Here is a 23,835-nt window from a genome sequence, read left to right as displayed (position 1 = left end):
TTTGATTCTCTGTTAATAGTCATTTCTATGGTTACAGATTACTGTCGATATTACGAGTCGGTTATGTAATGTGTGGTTATGCATACATGTACGATCCGTCACTGAACAAGAATTATCTAATCCCCAACAAAAGTAGGCTTTTAAACACAGGCACTTTATCAAGATGGGTTTTAAACTTTTAGATTAAGTAATCAATAGACTACTTCGCTAAGCTAAACATTCTGGATAGTTTCTTTGTAGGGTTTGCTTACCAGTATTTTGCAAAAATGAAAATACATTATTATTGTATATACATGTACTTTTACACCCTCTTAATTTAACATTGTACATACCTTACATAAGATGAAATTGATGATAAAATCAAAATCTTCAGAAAGCGACTGATTGCTATAATTTAAAATAACCAGTTCTTGTAATAAACTCTATTAGAAGAGCAGAGGTACATGTACATGTTGAAAGTGACCTTAATTTTAAAGTTGTAGTTATCATTATGCATTAACACTAATTCAGAGAAAAATAATTACTTACTCATATATATTTCTCTGATATATTAAACTCTGCAACCTCCACCCCCCCCCGCCCCCCCCCCCCCCCCCCCCACCACTCGACCATTTCCTCCTTGATCCGCGCTAAGTGCCAATCATACAAAAACAAGCAAGCAAAAACTGCACACAAATGTGGGAAATTTCTGTTTTTCAATTTACTGTATACTTTCTACTTATAACCGTGTTATAGACAAGAAAACAATATCAGTAGATTTATTAAACATTAACCGAATAGACTTGTTAAAAGGTTATTGCCTCCGTAAATCTAATAGTATTTAAGTATTTTTATCTTTGACACCCTATTAATATTGTTAAGGCCAACCCTTCTTAATTAAGGTTCGAAGGATTTTGGTTTTACATCTTGTTGCGATGAGCTGACGTGTCTCCACCTAAGGAGTTCACATATTGCTTATATCATATATAGATGAAGGTCATTTAAGGTGGTGTTCGATGCCTTTTTAAAATTATAATTAATATATAATGACGGACAAAAGAACATCATATTCACCGTTCTATTGCTTTCAAATCGTACAGCTTTTAGATAAAATCTGACTGTATGATCCGTCATACAAGAGTTTAATTCCAGACTCTGGGCGGATTATAAATGCAGGTCGGTTATTAATATTCTTATTTTCAAATTAAGGAAAAGAACAAAAAGTAAAATTAAATGCTCTATCGGGTAACGAACCTCTGTTTTGCAGATGAGTTACTGTAGCTGAACAAACTGCGCATGAGAAGCGAGATTCAATCACAAAATTGTAAAAGATAAAAATTAGTTCATTGGGGTTTTTTTAATCAGCCTTTTTTTTTATTTGTTCGCCAATACTTCCAAGGTACATGTACATTTATTCTCTTCAAGTATCGTGATATTTGTGTAATAATATTTCAATTAGCCCCCCCCCCCCCAAAAAAAAAAAATGATAATAATGAAGAAAACTACAGGCAAGAACAACAGTATTAAGAGGTTTTTCAATTTATTGTATATTTCATGTATATAATATATCACCAAATATATACACGTGTTTCAAAAACAAAATACAATAAATATGTTACGGAATATAATAGAGTATTTCTTAGGTACACCTGTATAAGTTTTATCTGAGTAATGAAAAGTATAAATAACATTCAGCAAGTATGTACAAAAATTTACAAAACAGGAACTCGAGTACTAGGTCCATTTCAGTTTCTGTCTTACACCAGTCTTTCCTCGTACTTAATGCTCTCCAGCTGCCGGATAGCTCGCCTGTGCTTGTTGAGCATCGCTCGGCGCTGTCTCCGGATTTGCCAGGACTTCAGCTGCACGCTGTTATTTCTGCACAGAGTTAGCGTAGACACGGATTTACTGAGTTGCTGTTTCACGAAACTCTCCTCTTCGACATTGTCCTCAAATTGAACTGATCGACATTTTTCGTCCCTATTCCTCCTTGGTGTGGTTTCTCTGTGAACCAGTCTATGCGAAATTTCTTTTGATTCTGATAACACAATATTTTCTGTAGATCGGGCGTTCGATTTAGAGTACTTAAGATCGGCGTTTTCGTCATCACTAAAAACTTGACTGTCCCGTGATCGCTTTTTAACAAACTGGCGCCTTTTGATCATGATTTTTCTGGATTTGTCGTGAATGCTAGATGTCCTCACCAAACTCAGAACTGAGTCGGAGCTTGCGTTCATCGAGTCATACCCAAAGTCTTTGTTGCAAGATTCGTCTGCTTCTTCGGCGACGGAGAGAAACTCGCGTGATGACGTATAATCTACGTAACAAGACACTGGTCGTCTGCTACTTTTCACGGAATCTCGAAAGGAAAGCGAAATCGCCGAATCTGCGTTGGACAACGTTAACGACGTATTCTTCCAGTCGTCTGGGTCAATAGAGAGATTTAGTGATGTTCTCTTCCATGTTTCTTTTCGTTTTAAGTTCGAGTCTCTTGCTTTCAGGTAAAGTTTTGCGTCCAGTAAATTATCTTCCGACTTGCTGGATACGAACGTGTTTCTGCCCCGGACGGGCATGTTGGAAAGGTCTGTGAGTGATAGGCATGTAACGTCTGTTGAGCCCAGATCTCTGACGTCATATTGTGAACTTCGCCATTTCTTTTTCTTTAGCGCTGAAATTATAGCTGCTCCGAATGACATCCTGCTACTGGGAAATAAAGCTCAGTGTTAACCATTGGAAGAAAATGTTTCCCTATCAGTTACTCTATAATTGCTTCAGTAATCATGACATTTAATCTTGAAAAAATTTTAAATCTAAAACATAAAAATTCTTTGAATACAGAAAAATTATTAAATGATAATATCAAGTTGAAAAAAATAATAAATATACTTCTATTTTCTCGTTCTTACCTTTAAGGATGCGGATGCTACTTGGTTAGTAGATATCTTGAAACGTTCGTCTCCTTATTTACAAACAAATTGAAACGTGGACTTTCCAAACCAGGCTATTTATACTAAGCTGGGTAAAAATCGGCAGATGCGCAGTGGTAAAGTTTGCCAGTCAAATTAGCGCGCTCCAATTTTATTTACGAATCGCCCGACCTTTCACACTGGTTGACCTACTGGGGCATCCCAAGTTACAACTGTCACCTCGAAATGAGTCACCCCCAGGTATCATCTCAGGTATACCTGTATAATAAAGCGAGCTCGGCGTGGCCGCTATTGACTCAGCCCTATCTTTGCTGCGTCTCTCTGCGGTCTGGTTTATCTTATTACCTGCAATCTGCAGGGACTTTGGGTTTGAGCAAACACGATGGAAAGGAAACACGCTGTCTGATTCCCTCCTCTCCCCCGGGTTTTGACGCAAGTGCGGTCATAATATATTTGAACAAGCTCCCCGTGGTTCTTGCAAGTAGCCATGGCTTACTCTCTGTTTATAAACAATAGTGACCGTATTTCATTTCGACGTTCGATGAGACAATTTTCAAAATATCAGAATTTTAAAAATGTAGGTCTGTAATTTATTATCCAAGAAGAAAATTGTACATGAGGAATGTGATTACTTATTTATTCTTGGTACATGCTGTTCTTATGCATAAAAATGCAGGTGCCACACTGTTTTATGCACAATCAGAGATGTCATAGAATGTCAAATTAGTGTACAATTTTATGTGCATATGAAATTAAATTAAACACAAGAACGTGAAAAAAAGAAAAAAAAAAGAAAAAAAAGAAAGAAGATAGCACACGTAATTCTTTGAAGTATCATATTAAACAATTTAAAAAGTTATGTCATCTCTCTCAATCTTCATATTTTCCTTTTTTCTCAGAACTTTTTTTTATACAAATATATGTACATGTAGCTGTGGTTCTGCCTGAAGAAAGAGGATGGGTGGCGAACTGTTGTAATTTTATGCGATACACCACCTAGAAGTAATTCCGAACTTCTGAAATTTATGACCGGATAAAATTACTAGTAAAATGTATCATTTTTCAAATTAATAAAAAAAACTCGTTAACTTTTCTTCACGGTTAATACTAATACCTTTGTATACAATGGTCTTTAAAAAATGTGTGAAGTTTTTTTGTCGATGTTTATCCTTTGTACACGTACTAATGAGCGTGAAAGGTAATTACTGTAGCAAGAGTATTAAGTATATCACTATTCTTTGTCTTATGTTTTGATTTAGACATTCAAGATGAGATTTCCATTTGAATTGTGAAAATATTTTTAAATACGCAGAATGACTCGATTTCCGGTCAAAATTCTTCTCAACAATAGAGACAACTTTACGATTCGTTAAAGTTCTAGAATTTAAAAACCCGGGAAACCCCAGCCATTGCATCTTACGAGATCAAGCTGTGTATGAAATGGGTTATCTAAAATTATCACTGGTGAATCATTTCGCTTAAAGTTTATATATAAACTCTTTTTTAAAGTTCGTTAAATCTTCATTACGCACGAACATTAATATGCTAACCATATGAATGTGTAAAGTTTGTCTATATAAACATACAAACTTCCGTACTCAGACTAAAATAGCCAGGCTTATTTCTAAATGTCAATATTTTCCATTTTAAGCGGTACCCTAACTGTGCAAATGTTGGTTTAAAATTTAAGTATGAACTAGAAATGTTCTTATTTTATGAACTAGAAATGTACTTAGTTTATCTACTTTTATTGTGGTTTTACTCTATTATTAGTTATGATTTTATCCTACTTATTTTACCGTAAGAAACAGGAGAGAATAGTTTGAGAGCTATTGAGTGATTTCAATGTTATATATATTTGGTTTTAAATATCTTAAGACCTTTGCAATTGACTACTCTAATCAAAGTACACATCTTGTAACATATATTTTTGTGTGGAGATTTTGTTGGGTCGTTAGTAATGATGTAGGGTTTTGAGTGTATCGTTTTTATTTATTTAATTTCATATTTTTATTTTACGTTTATGTTAACTATAAAAGGATAGATAAGAAGAACAAAACTCGCATAACTTGAAATATTTCCTTAAAATGTAATTGAAAAAAAATGCCAAAAAAAATACCGATAAATGTCAACGTTAATTAGACGAATTAAGATGTCAACTATTACATGTATTTGCCAAAACATTCCGTAGATGCGAAGCATTTCAAATTTAACACAGTCAGAATAAGCAATTCAAAGAATTTCAATACTCAGGTGTATACTGCATTGTTTAAATTCTGGTCTCTATTAATACACAACATCTGTAGGACCGCGCCAATGTACCTGAAAATGAATTAAGGTACGAAGATAAAAGGACCAAGATTTGACCCTGAACTTAAATTGAGGATGTTACAGCTCAGGGAAAACCCCTGTCGGTGTATTCATTGCCCCCCATTAACGGTACAAGGCAATAAAACGACTTCTGGCCGTTCTCCATTCAGCAAAAGGCAGGCTCATTACGGCGGGATTGACTCTCTTTGTGACGTCGATTTTTTATTACAAATCTGACCTTGAGTCCCCTTGTACTTAATAACCCACTGATACCCCTAATGTTGTTCCTTCAACCATTGTTTCTATTTGCATGCAAAAACTCCAGAATGCAGTGTAACTAGCTTAATTATTACTACTAGGATTAGAATGCACAATGCACGACTCTTTTAAAGTCTGCTTACATATGTAGTATTTCGTATTAAGATCATTCGTATGATATACCATACAATACATGCATCTGGAAAATGTATATAATTCCTCGCTCATATTTATACAAACAAACAAGCATATTTAAACAAACAAAACGATTTGCTATTCCACAATTAAAATTGTGTGTTTTATCGTATATTTTTTATTTAAGGTCTTTTGCATGTTATAGTTGAAATAATTTTCCGAACTACAGTATCTCCTTACTCGAATAACTGTTATGAAAACGAAGGTGCATAAAACAAGACCAACAAGACCAAAGAACAACTACAGTGACTGAAAATATAACATAGTTGGAAGTGAACATGAATTTGATAGTGACCTTGATAAGAGATTTTTTCATTGTTATTGACAACAACTACAAAAACAACAACAACAGCAACCAAAAAAAAAAATCACCAGTGCACTACTGTACAATAGATCGTAGAATAATAACATTGGACATGGGTTCATAATCAGCAGGAAATAAGATCATCTTTCATATAAACCTGAAAAGAACAAAAAGAGGAGCAGTTACTGTTCAGATCAGATCTATGATCAAACGGACAAAAACGGTAAAATTGCGAATCTTCAGAGCTTTTTTTAGTATCACGAATTTCACAAGAACCAGACGATTTGCAAACAAAATTAACAGCAAAATGTTGACCATTCTTACAAGGTCTATATATACGTATAGACAATACACCTGTAAAGCATAAGAACTGCTGCAATATTTTTTTATGCAATAAAAATATATTAGAATACTTTATGCATGCATATTCAAATTAATTTTATTCACGTAAAGTTAACAGAAAGATCCTTTTCTCTAAGTGAAGAGGCGCTGTTGAAGCAAACTATTTAAATGACTGAATTGGGCGTTCACATAGTCCGGATTAGCCCTGATTTCAATAATCTGATAAGTTCACAGATTGTACAGCAGAAACCACAATCACGTCAGTTCCTCTACCACGGACCAATTCCTGTCTCTGCTCACAGAACCATTCCAAAGAATTGGGTAACTCATATATATCGCGTGAAAAGGGGCATTCATTGCATTGAAGTTCAGGATAAATTTATCACAACAAAACTATTTCCGGCTTTAAAAGTTTCAATATGCTTGAATGTGTAGAAGTTTAACAAAATATCTTTATTACAGTAATTCTTTCAATGTAATTGCATGTACTTAACATTTGTACGATATTAATATTTAATACTATAGTAACTTATCAGAGAATCGTCATTAATACAATGTTAAATATAAGGAGATTATTGATGCTTTTTATCTGAGACTGATGCATAATATGGAATACAATTACATGTATGTACATATATTCATATGGTTTCCTCTGCATCCTATATTTTTCCCTGGCTTCTATTTCTCTTCAAATATTTTCTTTTTTATAAGTATGCATTTGTTGTTTAAGGTTTATTGGAATGTCAACGATTTGTTTTCCTGCTTAATCCTAAAAAGTAACCAAAAACATGAGAATATCATGTACATGTTTAAATATATACATGATAACAAGATTTACTTTTATCGGGACAATTTTATTCCCTCCTAATTGAATTTATAAAAATTATTGCATAGAATGGGACTACTGAAAAAAGCTGTACGGTATCTTATTTCATTTTTTTTTGGGTTAATTTTATTTGCTGAAACATAGTCTGTAGAATAATGTTATTTACTTTAGTAGGTATTTGTGTGTTAAAAGATTATTGTACTTCTAATGATTCTTATTTTTTCAAACATCTAAGTTTTCTTTCTTGAACCATTGGACTGGTCATAACATCTTATAAAATAAGTTGAGGCGCAGACTCTTAAGTACACTTTCTTGTTTTAAAGTTCATTTGGGTTCACAATAAGCAAAACCATTTCAAAAGCCAACAAACAAATTGGTGAAAATTGAAATTAATGATTATCCGAGAATTACAAATTTAAATGCAGACTTGTGCTGTAACTGTCAGGTCAGAGGCATTAAAGCGGCTATCCCAGGTGAATCTACATATAGGTGAAAATTGTGCGTACCTTTCGATCTCAACAGGTGTGATAGGGTTGTATTGTGTTACCACTATTGACATAGTTTACAATTAAAATAAATGTACTCAGTGACGTATAGGGGACGGATGCATCGTAAAGTCGTTTTTGTGTGGTGTGTGTTTTTGAAAATTTTAAATGTTTTTATGAGCTTGGTGCATCTGCACTGTAATAAATGTTTATTGAAAACTTTTAAGTCCATTGTTTGCAAAATCCTTCTCTCAGATGTCTTCCAAATAAGTAATAGTTCACCTTAATCCTAAATCAACCGAAGAGAGCTAGCTTGGTTTTTACTTTTCCTTGTTTTTTCGTTGTTTATAGTTGTATTTGTCACGTCCATTTCTTTTCGTATTTTTTTTTTCGTAACTTTAATCATATACATTTTTTTAAAGTTAATACAGGGTATCGACCGATTAGCAGTAGTGCTAATTAAAGCAACATTATCTTAAATTGCAAGAGTTTTTTGAAATAAAGTACCTGGAACCAGGGAAAGATACAGGATAATGTGCATTTTTGGTTGGATATTTCTTTTTTAAAATCCTCAAAAACCAATTAGAGAACACTTCTTTTGATATTTGTTTTGGTTTAATGATATTCTATGAATTTATTCAACTCTATCTGATGTTGTAGACAGATGGGGTGTGCCGTTAAAAAGAGATTTTATGGTAAAAGAACAAATCTTGTCTTAAAATGTAACAAATATGTCATAAAAAAATACTTAACCCTTAGATACGCCATTAAATATTTCATGAAACCAAAGACTATATCAGATTACCAAAGTACACACGGATGGAGATACAGCAGTGAATTATGTTACATGTCCTGGTATGTTATGGAGATGTTATCTGTACTTTTATTCCTCTAAAGTGACAGGTTACGGTAGAAGTGAAATTAATGAAAAATAAGACATGTAGATTACACTCTGAAAAAAAAAGACCGAAGCAGATTCCAAAGAAATTTTGAAATTAGAGACCTGAGTGTCATTTTTGAAATCTTAGTAAACAATTTTAAAATAATTTGTGTCAATTTTCAAACTACAGAAAATAGGTGATTTATTTTCATATCGCGTACTAACAAGAAAATATATTCACGCGTTGTGTATGTTTATCGGGCTATAGTGAATTATCAACGTAAATGAATGTTAGTAATGTGACATCATGTAATTTGCAAAATACCAAATTCTTCTTTGTGGTAAAGTAAAAAAACAAGTGTTCTTGCGTTTCTCTATTCTTCAGCTCAAATCCTGGTTGGGTGTAGAATCAAAGAGAGATAACCTTTTCAAAACTTTGCATTCCTATGACACAAAATCACCAAATTATTGCATTTATTTAAACAAGAACAGGATCAGGTTTAAAAAGTTATGATAATAACACTGCAACATTTAAGTCCGGACACGACACAGTCCAGACTTTTAGCTACCTTATCGGTTAAACATAACTTACTTTTGTTTATATATTTTGGTGGGACATTTTACTCTGATCCCATCATGTCACATGAATATACACATTGCTCTAGTTTTCTTATAATTGTCTCTCAAATTACAAAATCCCATGGGAGATTGTGGGATTTTTCATCCCATCTACGTAACTATACCATCCCACCAAAATTCAATGGGAGAAAAAAAATCTTTGGGGGATATAAACTCCCTAGGGATTTTTTCTCCCATCATTGGTGCTGATAGGTAAATAATCCTCTATAAGGCTTTTATAGGATTTAAAATCCTATGAATCAACATGCATGTTGGGATATTTTATCCCAAAGGATAAAAAGTCCTGTCAATATGTCAAATGTCAAATCAATCTTAATTGATTGTATGTTGGGGTTAACTTAACACTTATGATTCAATTGTCTGATTACATAGTCTAGTAAAAGCAGTATTCAAACAACCAATGTATTGATTTATTGGATAATGTCAATATATCGATCTAAAGAAGTACATGTACTGACAATCAATCACATTCAAACAAATTCCCCATAAACAGCAACTCTAATATATCTTTAGGTAATTTGTCAAAAATCATTATCATAGGTACCATCAATAACATATTCTTCTTAAAATGACTTAATAGAGCTTATAACAATAAGGTTTAACAAATTCTGAGAAAATAAATACAAAAAATTACCAATTCTATTGAATATTAATGAAAGTATTTCCGTTTATGTAAACCCATATTCAGTTCCCTTCTTACTTTTCACTGCTCCAAGGAGACTCTCTTTTGTTTTAAATTTTGATGACTAAAAATACATGATATTTAGAATCTTAAATAAAATATAACAATAAACACACATACAAACACACAGGAGCTTTCATTTTGAAATAACGAAAACGCATATGACTGCATATTTATTTCTTTTGAAATTTTATTGTACAGTACTTTCAAAAACGAGAAAGCGTCGGAACATGCAAAAGATATATGTGTTAAGATTGATAATTTTATAGAATTTTTACCTTATTGCCATTTCAAAGAAGAGTGAAGAATTACAAAACGATTAAATCAGAGAAAGTATCAATCAGTGTTCAAGTTTACCATAATGTTTTTTTTTTCATTGGAATTTTATCCAGGAAATATGAGCTATTATGATAACAATCACCTGTTGCAAAACACACCATTTCAAGAAGAACCTTTATATAGTTTAGTATATTATTGTAAAAGGTAGGTCAAGTGACATTTTATTTCTGTTTTTGTGTAAATCAAATTGATCTTTTAATGCAAGATCTTTCAACACTATATGATATGCAACGAACTTTTATGAAAACATTAATACCAGTTTATAGTAGCTCGTTGCATATCATGGTGTAAAAAGATTTCCTGAGAAAAAAAATGTTTAAAAAACAAACACAAATATTAATGTCTCGGCCATAAATGTCATCCTGAATATGTGAAGGTTCTTGAGGGACGTCTGTTTTGCAAATGTGGCCGTTTGAATCAGATTTCCTGATTTCAGTCCCAGTGGCCAGGACATTTCAAATAAAAACAGACTTCATTGTGTATGACAAGGTCAGAAATTTGGTCGTTGGTTTTCTTAGAGCCTTATTTGTCCTGATAACACGCGATCAAAAAGATTAAACACTGAAATGATCAATTTCTTAACTTCAAAATATTTTATTTTCGCGTACAATGCTCTATCTTTCAAGGTCAAGGGTTTTTGATCCGCTCCGCTATACATAAACCCCCTCTTCATAGGGAGCGGAGTGGATCAGAAACTTTTGACTTCGGAAGATGACAGTGTACATACAGTTATTATTCGGAATCCCTTCAAAGTGTCGTCTACAAATGTAAGTGAACGCGATTTTCAAAGCAGGTGAGATTTTTAATTCTCTCTTTTACCAATCATGTAAAATTCTATATCTGCTTTAATTAGAGATAAAAAAAATATTTATCAAGATTATAGAAAAGAAAACGATTTGCAGGGAATTATACAAGTGATGTTCTTTACAATTATAAAATGTTTTGAAAAAAAGTTAACTCAGTAAGAGCTATCTTTTTTCGAGGTCTATCATGATTTTGTTTCGTTTTATGGTGAAATCATGCAAGTGCTTTACATTGTAAGTCAACTTACCATAACTCTAAATAGCAAGGTTTAAAAAATTGAAACGGTCAATTATTTGTCAGTAAGATATATTCTATCCCATTTGTTACTACCAATAGTGCCAAGTTACAATGGCTACAATATCGCATCAATCAAAATATTTTAACAACAAATAGTATTATGTTTAAAATTGGGAAAGTTGATTCGAAATTATGTAATCTATGTCATAATGAAGAGGAAAAAATATGCCACTTAATGTGGAATTACTCAACTGTACAGCAGCTTCTTAATAACTTCATAAACTTATGTCAAATAAAAAATATAGATATTGAACTGAATCAAGATACTTTCATGTTTGGAGAATACAAAACTAAAGAAAATATTAGACAGAGCAATGTTATATTTATGCTAGTTAAGCAATACATATACAGAAGCAGATGCTTTAAAAGTAACTTATCAGTCCTTAGAGTACTACATGAGATCGAATCATATATTAAGGCAATAAAATACACTGTACGTGTGGAAAATTGTCAGTACAACATTCTCTGAGAATAGTAAATATCGTTGCTCATCCGCCGATGCAGAATTTTGAAGGTCTTTCCCTATATTATACAAATATTGACTGGGGTTGAGGGCAACATTGGTTATATTAGCACCCGAGGGACGAAATATTGCCCGACGCGAAGCGGAGGGCAATATTTTCGTCCCAAGGGGGCTAATATAATCAATGTTGCCCGAAAACACAGTCAACATTTGTTTTGTTATATGAAGAAACAAACCAAAATTAAAGAAAGTAATTGAAAACAGATCGCCGTAATTTTCTCAGCTCAACAAAGAATTCACGATTTCAATTTTGTGCAAAGTTCATTTCCAAACTATCCTCAGCATCAAACGGTCACTGCTGATATTCCACCGCCCGTAAGAATTAACATACAGATGTTCTACCTGATTTTACTTCACAGTAATTCGCAAATCCTTATATCCGTTATGATAGCAAACCGTCGCATTGCGCGTCCGTTGTTTACTTGCCTTGACTGACTGTCTATTATGACGTCACCTTGTTTTGGAGTCGCAAAGAATTATTTACGTCATCGTTTACGAATCAACAAATCAGAGCCGATTATTTGAAATAGAGGGAATGTTCTCCAGATATTATTCCTAGCCGGTCAATATCAAAAAAATATTGACCGGTCAATATTTTTCGGACGAGCTAATATTACAATTATTGACTATTCGTCTATATAGAGTTATATAGTGAGAATATACTACTGAATATAACAATTAGTATTGGTATAGTTTCAAGCCGATAGCAAATATAAGCCACAATACAAGCCACGATAAGTAATGGCAATACATGTACACACGTTTGAAATGTTTATTTTTGGCGCTCATAATTCTGCTTTTTTTAGAAGACACAAAATGATATTCCAAAAAATCATCATTTTTGCACTATAAATTGTACTTTACATTTATACATTGTTTTTTTTACAATTGTACATTGTTCTATACAATTGTACATTTCACTATACAATTATACATTGCATTATAAAATTGTACATTACACTATAAAATTATACATTGTGTATTGCACTACACACATTGCATTATACGATTATACAGTGGACTATACAATTATACATTGCACTATGAAATTATCATTTATGACTCTTCAATCCACTGATATTGGGATGTTTTTGGGGGAACATTCAAGAAAAAATTCCGGGGGTCTTAGTAAATTTTTGAGCATTTAGTGAATTAAAGGGGCATGGTCACGATTTTGGTCGAAAATTATTTTTCCGATTTTTAAAATTACAATGCTTCAGTAAGGAATTTTTAATAAGTAACCATTCATTAAGTTATAAGCGAGTGCCAGAGCTTACAATTCTTTGCTTTGTAAACAAAGCTTTTGTTTATAATTAAGAGCATTAAAGTGAAAATTTCAATTAAACACCTAAAACGAATGTGTTAAACGTTAGGAACTGTTTATTTATGCTATAAGAATATAGACAAGTTAGCTTAAAAAAGATTTCTTAAAAGTATATTGAACCTATGTAAACAAAAACAGGGCACACGCCTTGTTTACATGAAAAGGAATTGTAAGCTCTGTATCTTGCTTAAAACTTTACGACTGACTCTCAAATTTCGTTTGATTATTTGAAATGTATTCCTAAAGCATTGTAGATAACAGAAATAGAAAAATTGAATTTGACCAAAATCGTGACCATGCCCCTTTAATACGACCAGCAGTTTGGCTTTATTTTCGAGTTACTGTTCTTTACAGTTGTGTGAGCAAAGAAAGACAATTAAATGAAAACTGCAATTATTATAAAAAAAACCCCAGTTTTTGTAATTGAAATTTACATGCATAAATACAGATATAAACTAAAATTTTATCAATGAAATTATTATTGAAACAACAAGCTTTTATACAAGAAAATATTTGTATATCATATATAAAATTGTTCAAAGATGAAGATCCTAAAATCAATTTTTTGAAACTGTAAAAAATTGTGCTTTTTACAACCTTTAGTAAGTTTCGTAACTCTTAACCTGTTAATAAAAAAAATAGAATTCAGTTGTATTTCAGATAAAAGTTTATCGTCTGTTTAATTTCTTTCTTATTATTTCTTAACGTTGACATCGGTTTAGAATCAACACAAATGTTTTCCTCCTAATAAACTCTTACAATGTCAGTATGTTAGATCTCTTTTTTATGAAATAACAGTTTTGGGATTTTTAGCCCATGTCATAGCGTTTTTGACACTGCCCTCTTTTCTAAGAAAACCGTATTTTCAGTTGAGAATCTTTCATTTTCTCTTTGTAAACCTGATCAAATTTCTTGTTGTCTGCATCAGTAAAGCTTGATTTCCAGTCACCTACAATACCTTCAAATACAAATTTAAAAAGCTTTAAATGCCGGATTAAAGTTTAAATGAAATTTAAGGAAATTACATCCTCTTTTAAAATTCAAAACTAGATCAACAAAAATTAACTATGGTATTGAAATTTTAAAGAAAGTTTTAAAGATTACCTTTCCTGTGAAAGATCTTTTCAAAGGGGGATTCTAATCGCTTTTTAACCTTTTCAATCGAACAGGTATCATAAACAGCTTGTAGAAATTTGGGATCTGTACTTGTACTCAAGAATGTGGACAGTTTTTTCATGCTTTCCATTCCATTCTTCAACAAAAGAAAAAGTTGCACAGACATCGAACAATAGTCCTGACAAAATCAGTACATTTGTACATACAATGTAGGCCTTAAAATTAGACATAGTCCATCTACCCATCAGCAAAAGAAATATATTTTATATTGGGATACAGTGTTCATGTCATCTGTCTGTACACCATATATTACATTACTTAAGGTATTTTGCAAATTTATGAATATGTTATATTTCCACGAAATCTTAGTATTTAGGTAGACTGGATCAAATTAAAAAACAATCACAACTTGCCGGTTAAACAAATCATTTACATCTTGTAAAACTGTTCAGATCGAGGCTAATCATACAAATGTAGAAAGTATCACCTGCTAATGATAAAAACAAACAAACATATTTTATACCTTTTTTGTTCAAGCTCTTCCTGATGCAAAAATAACTGTTAACCCCCGTTTGATCATCTTTATATTAAACGGATGTAAATGTGTAGAGTATAAAATATTCATGTAGTCAGTATTTTTTTTTTTACAATCAAGTATATACATGCAAAACACACTGAAACAGACCGACAGGTGCGACTCATTAAAATTTAACAAACAATAAAACCGTAAAACTCTTTCCTCAAAGCAAAATTCATAACGTAATTGGGACGTTGGTGTGGGGGAGGTGTTAAACAAATTGTCCATGATATCCGGCAGATATATTCTTGCAACTTAATTATTATATACTATTGTAAATCAAATAACAGAAAATACCGAGAATTAACACTCCCACCCTATCTTACCCACATATTACTAGTAATCAATACAGGCTTAACATTACCTGTTTTAGGTCCTCGTAGTACATAACATGGAAGTTCTCCGTATTTTTCTTTGCAAATTCTTCCCACTCTATTTCTCGATCAAACCAGCTGCCATACACACTGTCTTTTCATGAAAAAGTAAATGAAATGAATGATCACAGGTTTAATTGGTTTTTTTTAAAATTAGAGATTGAATTCATATTTCTTTTCAATAAATATTCCAAGACTCCGTGTGCGGTGTAGATGGTTTTAAACATGGTTAATATCAAAGATTCAAGCTATATGAATTTCAAATTAATAAAACCTTTTCTCTTTCTCTTACATATTTATAGTCCAAAATTCATAATGTTTTTTTGGGGGGGGGGGTTTTTTTGCGTACCGTTATTTAATTGTCATCCTTGCATCAACCTTCATTCTACATTTTTAAATGCATGAACATCCATTTAGATAACTTTAATTTTGATGTAGTTGTACATTGTATCTAAACTTTATTATTTTCTTTTATTTTAAGAATAAACAGTATTTGTGTCATAATACTGTGGAAATCATTTCTAACAAACTGATTTTCCTAAATATTTAATCAGGATAGTGCTGTAAATATGTAATTTATCCACTGATTTTCTAACACCGATTGTGCACTGTCACCTGGCTTTATTTCTATACTACTATATTAAAAAAATAGACTCGAATTTTTTGGCTTTAATACCGAGAAATCTGAAGAGTACTGTCTTTTGTTTTATATATATTAAACATCATTGGTACTTGAAGATTACCAATTTGTTTTTATTTTTTCTCAATCAAGCTTCGCCAATTAATAATCAACGAAAATTCCTTTAAAAAATCCGGAAATTATCTGGATTATTGGGATTTTACACATGCACACTACATTCACGCTAGAGCACGGGAGGCTCTTTAGTTTATGTTTCCACAATATCACATTTGCATGGATAAACTCAGAAACGATATTACAAGTACGTGTAAATTTTCATTGAAAATTTGTCTTATATTCTGTTCATCAAAGGAATAAGGGAGATAACATTTAACGTGAAATATCATGAGAGTTCCGAATGTCAACATGGTGTGTAAATTCGAAGCGAGTAAAAAATGTTGGTGAAAAAGTGTTGAATTCTTTATTAAAAGAATTCAATTTTTAGTAGAAAATGTGACTGTTATTTTCAATGCAGCCTTAATTTTCTCCGAAATCGTTTCGGAGCGATTCTGCATTTTTTTTTATACGTTACAGGTATATGGGAGGCATCTTAACTGTGGTGAAGCGAGACACAGTTAGATTATTCTAACTAAGCAGAGTGTAGTGAAATTTATAGCATTATTGTAGTCTTACAGCTTAGTTTTGTAAATGTCAACAATACGGTGTGTCGATGTATCCATTTCATAAATGTCCGATATAATATGCAATGTCAACCCGTGCACGCACGGGTCAAAGTCTAGTTTTATATTATTTTTAGAAAGGGAGGCATAAAATATTAACAAAAATATTAAATCGGTAAAATTGAAAATTATTTCACTCACGAGACATCATTTTTTTTATATGTTAGTTGTTCTTTACAGTCGTTAAGTACCGGTATCTGACCCACAAGTGAAAAAAATTCCTATAAAACCGCAAGACTTTGAATGTCTTATTCATGCTTTGCTATATGTGACTGTACCTCCTTTCAGGAAAGAGTCCAGAAATGTGGACAGGTCTTTACTGACGCCATGGACCTCGGTCACGTGGGGATCCTGATTGTAATGGTGAAAAGCCGATAGAGCAACATCTTTAGGATTTCTTATGATATGAACTATTTTCCCGCCTTTCGCAATATGATCCTTTGGAAGATTTCGAGAGGGGAGATGTGACGTCATCACTCTGGGAGAGGGCATTGACTTTAGGGACTCAAAATCCTCCACAAACTCCAGCATCTGGTCGGTCTGCTTGTGGTCCGAGTCCAAACTATTCCGGAGAAGGCGGGGTATAATCGCGTTCAACCAATGGTTCCCTGTGATATCCAAACAAATAAAAGTCTTAAAAATGGATGCAATTTTTTCCGGAACGAAATAATTGTGTTTGTACAACTTGGTTTTAAATCGATAATAGATATTCCAATCAAATACTATTTTCCATATAGGCATTGCTTATTTTCAGAAATTTATCTGGTCTTCTGTGAATTTACGGATTATTTGGTTTGCTTAATTTGTCTGAAACAATGTTGAATGGAAATTCTTTTAAAATACTATGTAATCATATATATATGTATGGATAGCTTTTGTCTAAAATACAGGTAAAATCCCTGTCACACCGGAGCTGCGTGCTCAAGCCGATCCCACTGCGTCCTTGAATAATGTAAAACGCCAAGGTAAACACAGTAGAGTCTCCTACAGCGCCGTAAGAACGCAACGGCATCTTCATCCGTCGCAGTGGGATCGCCTTGAACATTTAAGAACGCCATGCGACAGCGCGTACATTGAACATGCACAAAGTACGCGCCGTGGTTCTGATAAACACGCTGTAGAAGCGTAGTGTAGTCGCCGTGACAGCGCCGTAAGGTCTCCAACAGCGACACGACAGCTCCGTTGGTGCGCTTAAGGAACGCAGCTAATCGCAGGGTAGACGCAGTAATATGTCAATTGCGCTTGCACGGAGACTTCACGGAGTCCTATGGGATCTCACTGCGTCTCTATCGCACTCTCTCTGCGCATCCACAGCGTTTGAACAAGTTGTTTTCATTTGGCCGCATCCACACAGCGACCCAAAAGAGCTGTTGCTGCGTTCATCACGCTCTCTTGACGTTTCTTCTGCGTTTATACCGCGCTCCCACGGTGTTTCTAGTGCGTTGTCATCAAGACCACGAAAACTCGAACAATGGCTGTTGTACAATAGCAAGCGATGAAGCAATTATCAAACTGGATGTAGATGACTATGTAAAAAGTACCATTTGCTAATATTCAAAGACCTATTAATAGACGTAGATGGAATTCATGCCATTTGGTTCTGATCTTTTCACATTTTTTCTATGTTTTCTAAACACTAATAACGGATCTTTTTTGTAGACCTGACCACTCAGAGTTTTGTCCTAGTCTTTCACAAATTGTTTAGAAGTAGTTACTTTTTAATTACAATGTACCTTTCCATGAAAAAAAACATCCAATTTTTTAATCATTTATTTACTAGTTGTGAATTCTTGTTTGTTTCCCATACAATTGTAAAAATTATTATTAACCTACCTAAAAGTAAAGAACGCCTTGTGTACACAGTCAGCGCGCAGCGCACGCCGTGAACGCGCGGTAAAAACTCCTAGCAACGTAATGAGCGCTCGGCGGAGACTCAGCAAGAGCGCAGCCAATCGCCAAGTAGAACTCTGTGGAAACGCAGTTACACGCCGTGGGAGCTCCGTAAGAACGCATTGGTCGCCGTCAGGACGCCGTGACATCGCCACTTGTTGTAAAAATTTCAAATAAAACTGTACAATTTTTCTGAATTTTCCTTGCGATCCTACGGCGATTCCATGAATTTTACAACGCCGTGAACACGCCATGGGGACGCAACTTGTTGTGACAGGGCTTTAAGGTACCCGCAACGTTATTTTTTAAGCCTCGGTCACAACTGGCCGCACGTGTTCATGCGTGAGCCAGTCTTTGGCCAGTCGTCGCAGCACTGTCTGATCAAGCATTAAACATTGAGATCGGGAGTGCAACATAAAACAAACGAACGTTTGACGTTTGAGTCGTAGGTGTCACGTAAAAATTTGTTTAAAGACAAGTTAGCACTCGCACTTTGCGATGCCTTTTGTCTTACAATTAGCGTACAACAGACGTACGTTTGCCTTGCAAACGGAAGTACAAAATGTAATAACATTAGCGACGTAGGTTACCTGCAAGTCAATCGTTCTGACGTCTTTCTGTGCCCTACGACAGTGATCAGTTTTCACATAAAATAAAGAACATTTTTTTTTCCTTTGGGCATGTTTAAGGAACAAATTCAAAAATTATTAGTTTTATACGATATAAAATGGTTTGGGGCAGTTTATGCTTTATAAACCGGGTTATAAAAAAGCGAAAACTGTTTCAAACCATTTTATATCATATAAAACTAATGCATATTGAATTAATGGCTTATAATTTTTTTTTTTTTTCTAAATCGTAAATAAAAACAGTCATTTGACCTTTGAAATGACGTCAAATTGAACAAAATTCAAACGTAAGGTCAGGCGGATGAACACTTTTTTGACGTTAGTCTTAACATGGCGTAGGCAACATTCCTTCTATGCTATAAAGCCTGCATTAAAATAACCTTTTAGGAAAGCTGAATTACTATCGATTCTTAAGTGTGGGTTTTACCATAAGTGTTCACTGCATTTGAATGTTTTCATTTTTCAGGGCTGAAATGTCTATTATTTTCTGCCAGCTATAAAATACTTCTTTCCAAAAACAGTTATGCATTATATTACCAAGTCTGGATAGAAAGTCTGTTCCTCTTAGCCATAAATTGTTCACTGTTATATTTAAACTTGTCTCAAACAAATTAACCCATATAGATTTTGAATGAGTTAGTCTCCTTATCCAGCTTGACTTCAAGGCCAGAATAAAGGCATTACAATCTACCATTTTAAGACCGCCAGATGTATAGTCTTGTAAAATAGTTTGTTTATTTACTTTGTGTATTTTGCTTCCCCAAAGATAAAGGTATAATTCTCTCCCAAAGTTTTCTAAGAAGTCTTTACTTGGATTTGGTAATGTAAGTATCAAATGATTCATTTCTGGAATTATAAGGGATTTTATGACAGTTAATCTTCCTATTATTGTTAATTTACGTAGTTTCCACTGCTTTATTAGTTTTTTAATATTGTCTAGTTTTACATTGTAATTTAAGTTTATCAAATCATTTATGTTTACCGAAAATTTTATCCCTAGCAAGTCAAAGTTTGTATTGTTTCAATCAAGTTTCCATCTCGAGTGATGAAAAGTTTCTTTGAGAAATTTTTACTTCCTATCCACACCATCTTTGTCTTAGAAAAGTTTATATTAAGTCCTGATATATATCCGCAAAAAATCTAGTTCTCTAAGAATACCGTCTATTGTTTCTGGTGATCCATTCATTTTTGGTCTAGCATTGAAATTTGCACTTCAACATTCAAAATGTAAACAAAAGCTTTGTTAATATGAAAAAAATAATAATTGTGAGCTCTGTTAATCGCTTATAACTCAACAAATGACCCTCAAATTTTGGTTGCATATTAAGAATGCCTCACTGAAGCATTGTAAACATTAAAATCGGAAAAATAAGTTTGACCAAAATCGTGACCATTCTCCTATAAAAGAGTGAAACCATTTACACTTTGATTTTAGAAATCAAAGTCTACAAATTTTTTTCTGGGATTCTGATTTTGATACAATTATGATGACAATTTCATTGAATGTTAATGGTCATATGAGATGATTAATCAATATTTTCAAAATGAAAGAATTACTTATTTACAAAGGAAAATATTATTCTCACGAAAACAACAACTTTCAAGTAGAATATGCTGGAATGTTTTGTGTAGTTTTGTGTAGTTGGTTTTAGTAAAAAAAAAAAAATCTACTAGTACTTCAATATCCAGTCCCTTCTTGTCATGTTTTTCTTCTTTGCCTTCCATCTTTTTGTCAAAAAGACTATTTATTTGTTTTATTTTGGATTTTAGAAGGGGGTTACTATAGAATCTTTTATTTGATTTTGATAAACAATAAAACTGTCGATTCTCTTCTAATATCCTGATGGTGATTTTTTTCACAATCATCTTTTTCAATATAAAAATCGTGTTTATGTTCGATTCACACGCATCCTGAGAAATTGTAGTACGCATGACAAAAGTATTACATACGTTTACCGTGCAAAGAATTTATTCATTATACTTCGATATGATTATTCTATATAACACGTCATCTGATTCGGTCGAAAGAGTCACGTGACCAGGCGACAAAACGTCGTGTCTCCCGGGAGGAGAAATGTAATGTCTCACCTCTTCGGAAATCTCGGGATTTTTCATCCCAAAGGTGTGAAAAGGCAATATCAGTATACAATATTTACAAATATGATCAAATTAAAAAATATTTAATCATTTGAATACTCTTTATGCTACAAAAATTAATTTTACTATATTTGATTCGAAGTCATAAAACAAAGAGAGAATCAGAAAAAAACCCAAAAATCAAGACGTTATTGCTTTCGGCAAGTCAAAAAACTATTAAAAATCAACGTATTTTGTAGAATCATTTGTTGTTCGGTAAAATAAAACTGTTATTGCATGAATGTTAGGGAAATACGAAGATTTATTCCCCCCAGAAAAATCATGTTTCCCTCGGGCAAAGCCTTCGGGAAATACGGTTTTTCTTGGGGGAAACCCGAGGGAAACATGATTTTTCTTGGGGAATAAATCTTCATATTTCCCTCACCATCATGCAATAAATGTATAATGTTGATGGTGTGCACAAGCGACTTGCAGTCAACGTACGTGTAAAGCAAGGGACAAGTGAGAGGGCCTTACGTCATCCGTGCAAGTCAAATCATACAGTTATCTAAGTTTTTCTTGTGTGAAGCGCAAGTGCAGCGTAGATTTTCAGATCTCGCAAGGAAACAATTGTGATTGCTGTCCACCAGCCATTGTGTGTGCTTACGGGAAGCGTACGTCCTTCCAAAATCGTAAGATGCACTTGTGTGTATCGAAATGCCTGCAGATAACCCGTAGAAGCGCGTATAACCAGTTGTAAATAAGGCTTCACTAGTTTTGATCCTATCGTATCGTGTGTTAATCTTATCCTATCGTAAATCTTGTAACAAAAAAATATTAGGGGTACTGTATCCACCGAACAAACAGCCATTTTTTGCTTATTATATAATTTGTCATTGTCCAAGGTCGGTCGGAGACGTTATGCAATAAGAACAATTAACATGGATCAGTTACGAAATCTGAATGTCTCTCGTGACAAATTCAATCTAAAATTAACTGGTTTGTCTCTTATTTTTAAAAGACTTTTAAATGATAAGCTTAGAAACCACACTACCTTTTTTGTTTGCTAACTTAGGCTGACCCCTTTATTAATATGGAACGAGTCTTTTAAAAGAATGGACCAAACTGTGATCGCCTGTCGCACTTCAAATTTAATCTGTTGAACATAGAATTACTTCAAACAGACAGTTGTGCTAAATAAATTCCTGTGTTTACTGGTAATTGTTGTAATTAATATTTTACCCATCCAATGACAAAGCAATCCTATAACCTACATTGCATCGTCTCAAGCCACGGGTTTTGTGTCCAATCTGTTTGATTCTTTTGCAGTTTTTTTTCATGATGGGTTTTTTTAAAAGTTAAACTCTTTAATGTCTTGTTTATAATTAACAGTATAATTCATATCTGATACAGTCTTGAAAATACTTACTGGTAAGAATGCTTTAAAAACGTGCGAGAATTTCCAATGATAATTTAATGTACTGGAAAACGATTGATGCGTTTTGTTGCAGTTTTTTCTCTAATGTGACGCCAGTTAGCGTTATCAAGTAAAGATATATACATGTAGAGGCATTCTTAAATTTTTGTAGAATTTTTAGCCAGTATTATGTTCAACGTTCAATGGCCTAAGATTTTATAAAGATAAATATATACTGCAATGTCAAGTTAAAATCAATCTTCTTTTCTTCATTTCTTTCATTCTTTTTGCTTGGCCATAAAAAGTACATGTGTGTAGGGGTGTCAATACACCAACTTGTTATTGGACTCGCAATGAAAACAGTGACCAACTTAAGTTGAACTCGACCGAGATGCAACAAGATCTTTAAGATGGGGAGCGGTTTATATGTTATTGTGCATTTGTATTCTTTATTTAATTGTTATCTGTACAGAATCAGATATTCTAGACAGAAAAAAACGTACCTGATTTCGGATAATTGAATAACAAAATGTCCTCCTTTCTTGTCGGGAAATTTTCGATGTCTTCAATGCGTTTTCGGGCATCTTTCAATAAAGGTGGAAATCCTGGGAGAAGCAAATCGTCTACCCTTAAGGTCGCCATAAGACGGAAATGTGTGTACAACGCTTCTGAAGTGTTATCAATATATGTCTATTGTTGGGGCGGGGCGAGTCTGCTGCTCATTAACTCTTTTTAAAGGGACTTGGACACGATTTGGCTTAAAATTTTCATATTTGATTTTTCCATTACATTTTTAATGTTTATACTGATAAATATAGAAGTTTTATAATGCTATGTCAAAATTTGAAAGTCTAATGTCAAGTTATAAGCAAGATACGGAGTTTATAATTTTTACGAGGTGACGTAGTCAACCTCGTTTAGTCAGCGTTCAATTCCAAATGTCTTTCCGCCGATTTACTGCTATATTCATTTTGGTTTGATATTTTTCATTTGATGAATTTTACATACATCTGTTGCTAGATAATTAAAGAATATTTGAGCCTTTTCAAAACTTTTAATCGTACTCATTCAGAAAAGGTAGTAAATGATTGAGTTTTAATTTGTTTACTTTTATCCTTTCGCTATAAAAAAAGAGTCCGCGAGGAAATGTAAAAATTGCCGTTGAAAAAAGGATTATTTTTTACTAAATGAAAATGTTCTTAAATGTCATGATTTATATTAGTCAATCCAGGAACGCAATTATTATTACACCGTATAACCAATAAAAGTGTTCATCGGACAGC

The 23,835-nt window shown here is 33.2% G+C and overlaps 2 protein-coding genes across 3 annotated transcripts; both read right to left on the bottom strand.

Moving 5' to 3' along the window:
- Positions 1 to 1,502: 1,502 nt before the first annotated feature.
- LOC105334989 (uncharacterized) lies at positions 1,503 to 3,130 on the bottom strand. Of its 2 annotated transcripts, none has more exons than XM_011438641.4 (2): positions 2,886 to 3,130; positions 1,503 to 2,679 (listed from the first exon to the last, which is right to left on the bottom strand). In XM_011438641.4, the coding sequence occupies exon 2, from the start codon at positions 2,673 to 2,675 to the stop codon at positions 1,737 to 1,739; it is 939 nt and encodes a 312-aa protein (XP_011436943.3). In that variant the 5' UTR covers positions 2,676 to 2,679; positions 2,886 to 3,130; the 3' UTR covers positions 1,503 to 1,736. The 2 variants fall into 2 exon arrangements, with proteins under 2 accessions (XP_011436943.3, XP_011436942.3); XM_011438640.4 differs by having other exon boundaries at positions 1,503 to 2,682; positions 2,886 to 3,129.
- A 9,342-nt stretch (positions 3,131 to 12,472) lies between these two features.
- On the bottom strand, positions 12,473 to 23,246 carry LOC105334986 (sulfotransferase 1A1-like). Its single transcript, XM_011438637.4, has 5 exons — positions 23,056 to 23,246; positions 16,819 to 17,148; positions 15,172 to 15,275; positions 14,219 to 14,366; positions 12,473 to 14,072 (listed from the first exon to the last, which is right to left on the bottom strand). Exons 1-5 carry the CDS (start codon positions 23,192 to 23,194, stop codon positions 13,963 to 13,965), a joined length of 831 nt encoding a protein of 276 aa, XP_011436939.2. The 5' UTR covers positions 23,195 to 23,246; the 3' UTR covers positions 12,473 to 13,962.
- Between the last annotated feature and the right edge of the window lie 589 nt (positions 23,247 to 23,835).

This window comes from Magallana gigas, chromosome 5, assembly GCF_963853765.1.
Source record: "Magallana gigas chromosome 5, xbMagGiga1.1, whole genome shotgun sequence".
Taxonomy (NCBI): domain Eukaryota; kingdom Metazoa; phylum Mollusca; class Bivalvia; order Ostreida; family Ostreidae; genus Magallana; species Magallana gigas.
This window is presented reverse-complemented; position numbering and strand designations above follow the sequence as displayed.

Excerpts from the sequence above, each read along its gene's own strand:
- LOC105334989 (XM_011438641.4), bottom strand. The coding sequence starts at position 2,675 with ATGTCATTCGGAGCAGCTATAATTTCAGCGCTAAAGAAAAAGAAATGG.
- LOC105334986 (XM_011438637.4), bottom strand. The coding sequence starts at position 23,194 with ATGGCGACCTTAAGGGTAGACGATTTGCTTCTCCCAGGATTTCCACCT. Across the intron at positions 15,276-16,818 it reads GGACTCTTTCCTGAAAGGAG|ACAGTGTGTATGGCAGCTGG; the intron begins GTACAGTCACAT and ends TTTCATGAAAAG. Across the intron at positions 14,073-14,218 it reads AAAGATCTTTCACAGGAAAG|GTATTGTAGGTGACTGGAAA; the intron begins GTAATCTTTAAA and ends TTGTATTTGAAG.